The sequence below is a fragment of the Sinocyclocheilus rhinocerous genome, unplaced genomic scaffold, assembly GCF_001515625.1.
Source record: "Sinocyclocheilus rhinocerous isolate Xijiao unplaced genomic scaffold, SAMN03320098_v1.1 scaffold1967, whole genome shotgun sequence".
Taxonomy (NCBI): Eukaryota; Metazoa; Chordata; class Actinopteri; order Cypriniformes; family Cyprinidae; genus Sinocyclocheilus; species Sinocyclocheilus rhinocerous.
In genome coordinates this window covers 547,513-550,019 of record NW_015626474.1, presented here as the reverse complement: position 1 = coordinate 550,019, position 2,507 = coordinate 547,513, and the positions used below count along the sequence as shown (strand labels likewise).

The 2,507-nt window shown below is 35.3% G+C and overlaps 1 protein-coding gene across 1 annotated transcript in view; it reads right to left on the bottom strand.

The window, feature by feature from the left end:
- LOC107716013 (transmembrane protein 185-like) overlaps window positions 1-2,507 on the bottom strand; it is a 9,524-nt gene continuing 7,017 nt past the window's right edge. The window contains exons 5-6 of the mRNA XM_016522324.1: window positions 1,750-1,873; window positions 1-328 (exon numbers count right to left, since the gene is read on the bottom strand). Of these exons, the coding sequence (XP_016377810.1) occupies window positions 84-328; window positions 1,750-1,873 (369 nt within the window). The 3' untranslated portion in view covers window positions 1-83. The remainder of the gene's footprint in view (window positions 329-1,749; window positions 1,874-2,507) is intronic.

The window sequence follows — 2,507 nt, the reverse complement described above, 5'->3', positions numbered from 1 at the left end:
TTAAATGGTATGTCCTGAAGCAGAGCCCAGTGCATAGTGCTATACTGTTCATGAACAGCCAAACGAGGACAGAGTTTTGAATGTTAGTCTGGCATGTCGATGCACAGTTTGGGCGGCGGCACAAAGTATTTGCCAGGACTTTGGGTGATCACCACACCCGTCTTCTTATGAAACATGGGAGGGATTTTAGGCACCTCGTGGATGGGTAATTCCTCGGACACCTCGGAGTCCTCGTGGTGCAGGTCATAGGATATGTTGCCATATTCCCTCAAGAAGGGGAAGAGTTCAAGAAGAAACTGGCAGAAGTCTTTGCGAATGCCGAACCACCCTGATACAGAGGGAAATGAGAGAAGAGCTCAAGTCAATACTGAAACAAAATGAGGGAAAAATACCTTACAGAATCATCTTTTGCATGATTTTTCCCCCCATTTAAAACAAACATCTAAATACAAATATGGAACATATTTAGTTTTGCTGTAGTGAATGACAAAATGGTTTGCGCTAATCATTTGTGATAGAGAAATGTTCGGAAGAAAATGCAAGTGAGAGGGAAACAAAATTTGCGGGATGACTTACACAGCAACATTTGACACTTAAGGTTTGGGGTTTGTTTAAATCACTTACTACAAATAAGAAAAATAGTATTAGTAATGCCTGCTCCAGCAAACACCGCATGTAGTTCTAAGAAAGCTAAACGTTGTGATTCATTATTGATTCATTATTTTTATTTAATAATTATTTGCAGACATTTCTGAATCATTCTTGTCAAGCCATTGTAATGAATGAGTAGCAAGAAGACAGATATATTGCCGTTCAAAAGTTTGGGAAGCTTTTTAAAAAAAAGTCTGTTATGCTCATCAAGGCTGCATTTACTTGATCAAAAATACAGAAAAAAACAGTAACATTGTGAAATATTATTGCAATTTAAAATAACAGTTTTCTATTTTAGTATACTTTTAAATATAATTTATTCCTGTGATGCAAAGCTGAATTTTCAGCATTATTACTCCAGTCATTAATGTCACATGATCCTTCAGAAATCATTCTAATATGCTGATTTATTATCAATGCTGGAAACTGTTGTGCTGCTTAATATATATTTTTTGGAACCCGTGATACTTCAGGATTTTTTGATGAATAAAAAGTTAAAAAGAACAGCATTTATTCAAAATAGAAATCTTTTCTAACAATATAAGTCTTTACTTTGATCACTTTTTTATCAATTTAAGCAATCCTTGCTGAATAAAAGTATTAATTTCTTTAAAAAATAAAAATAAAAATTTACAGACCCAAAACTTTTAAACGGTAGTGCATATTGTTAGAAAAGATTTCCATTTTAAATAAATGATGTTCTTTTTAACTTTTTATTCCTAAATGAATCCTGAAAAAAAGTTTAACATGTTCCAAAAAATATTCAGCAGCACAACTGTTTCCAACATTGATAATAAATCTGCATATTAGAATGATTTCTGAAGGATCACGTGACACTGAAGACTGGAGTAATGCCAGATTAAAATTAAGCTCTGCATCACAGAAATGAATTATATTTTAAAGTACATTAAAATAGAAAACCATTATTTTAAATTGCAATAATATTTCACAATATTACTGTTTTGTCTGTATTTTTGATCAAACAAAAGCAGCCTTGACGAGCAGAAGAAACTTCTTTTAAAAAAAAACATTAAAAATCTTATCCCATACTTGATCCCATACTTATGAACGGCAGTGCAGGTAACACACATCACGTACAGTGATTGCCTCCTTTCTGGCCAAACGTTGTCACCATTAGAGTCACCAAAGAAACCCAAAGAGGAACAAACACCGGGACGTAGTTGGAGTTGTAATGACCATCCAGCTTGTGAACGAGAAGAATCTGAAAACAACACAAACGCTGATGAAAGTCAAACCAGTATTTATAAACGCTGAGCTCACAAAACAGATGCATGAACGAACGACCGCGTTCTTCAAAGAATAGTTCACCCAAAACATGAAAAATTAAGGTTAACATCCATCTGGCTGTGATTCGGATCAATTATTATATTGATCACATTAAAGGGGTCATATGATGCTGCTAAAAAGAACATTATTTTGTGTATTTGGTGTAATGAAATGTGTTTATGCGGTTTAAAGTTAAAAAAACACATTATTTTCCACATACTGTACATTATTGTTTCTCCTCTATGCCCCGCCTTTTTGAAACGCGTCGATTTTTACAAAGCTCATCGTTCTGAAAAGCGAGGGGTGCTGTGATTGGCCAGCTATTCAGTGCGTTGTGATTGGCCGAATACCTCAAGCGTGAGATGGAAATGTTATGCCCCTCACCCTACTGTTGATGCTGTGTCCGGCCGGAGCAACGAGACATAAACATTAAAACCTATTACAAACGAGGCATTTGTTGCATCCAGTGGGGACATAATTACGGATTATAATGACTTATACTGTCTTTTTACGCGTTGCATCGCGCCGCGTAAACATAAAACCATGGCTGCATTTGTGATCGGAGAAAT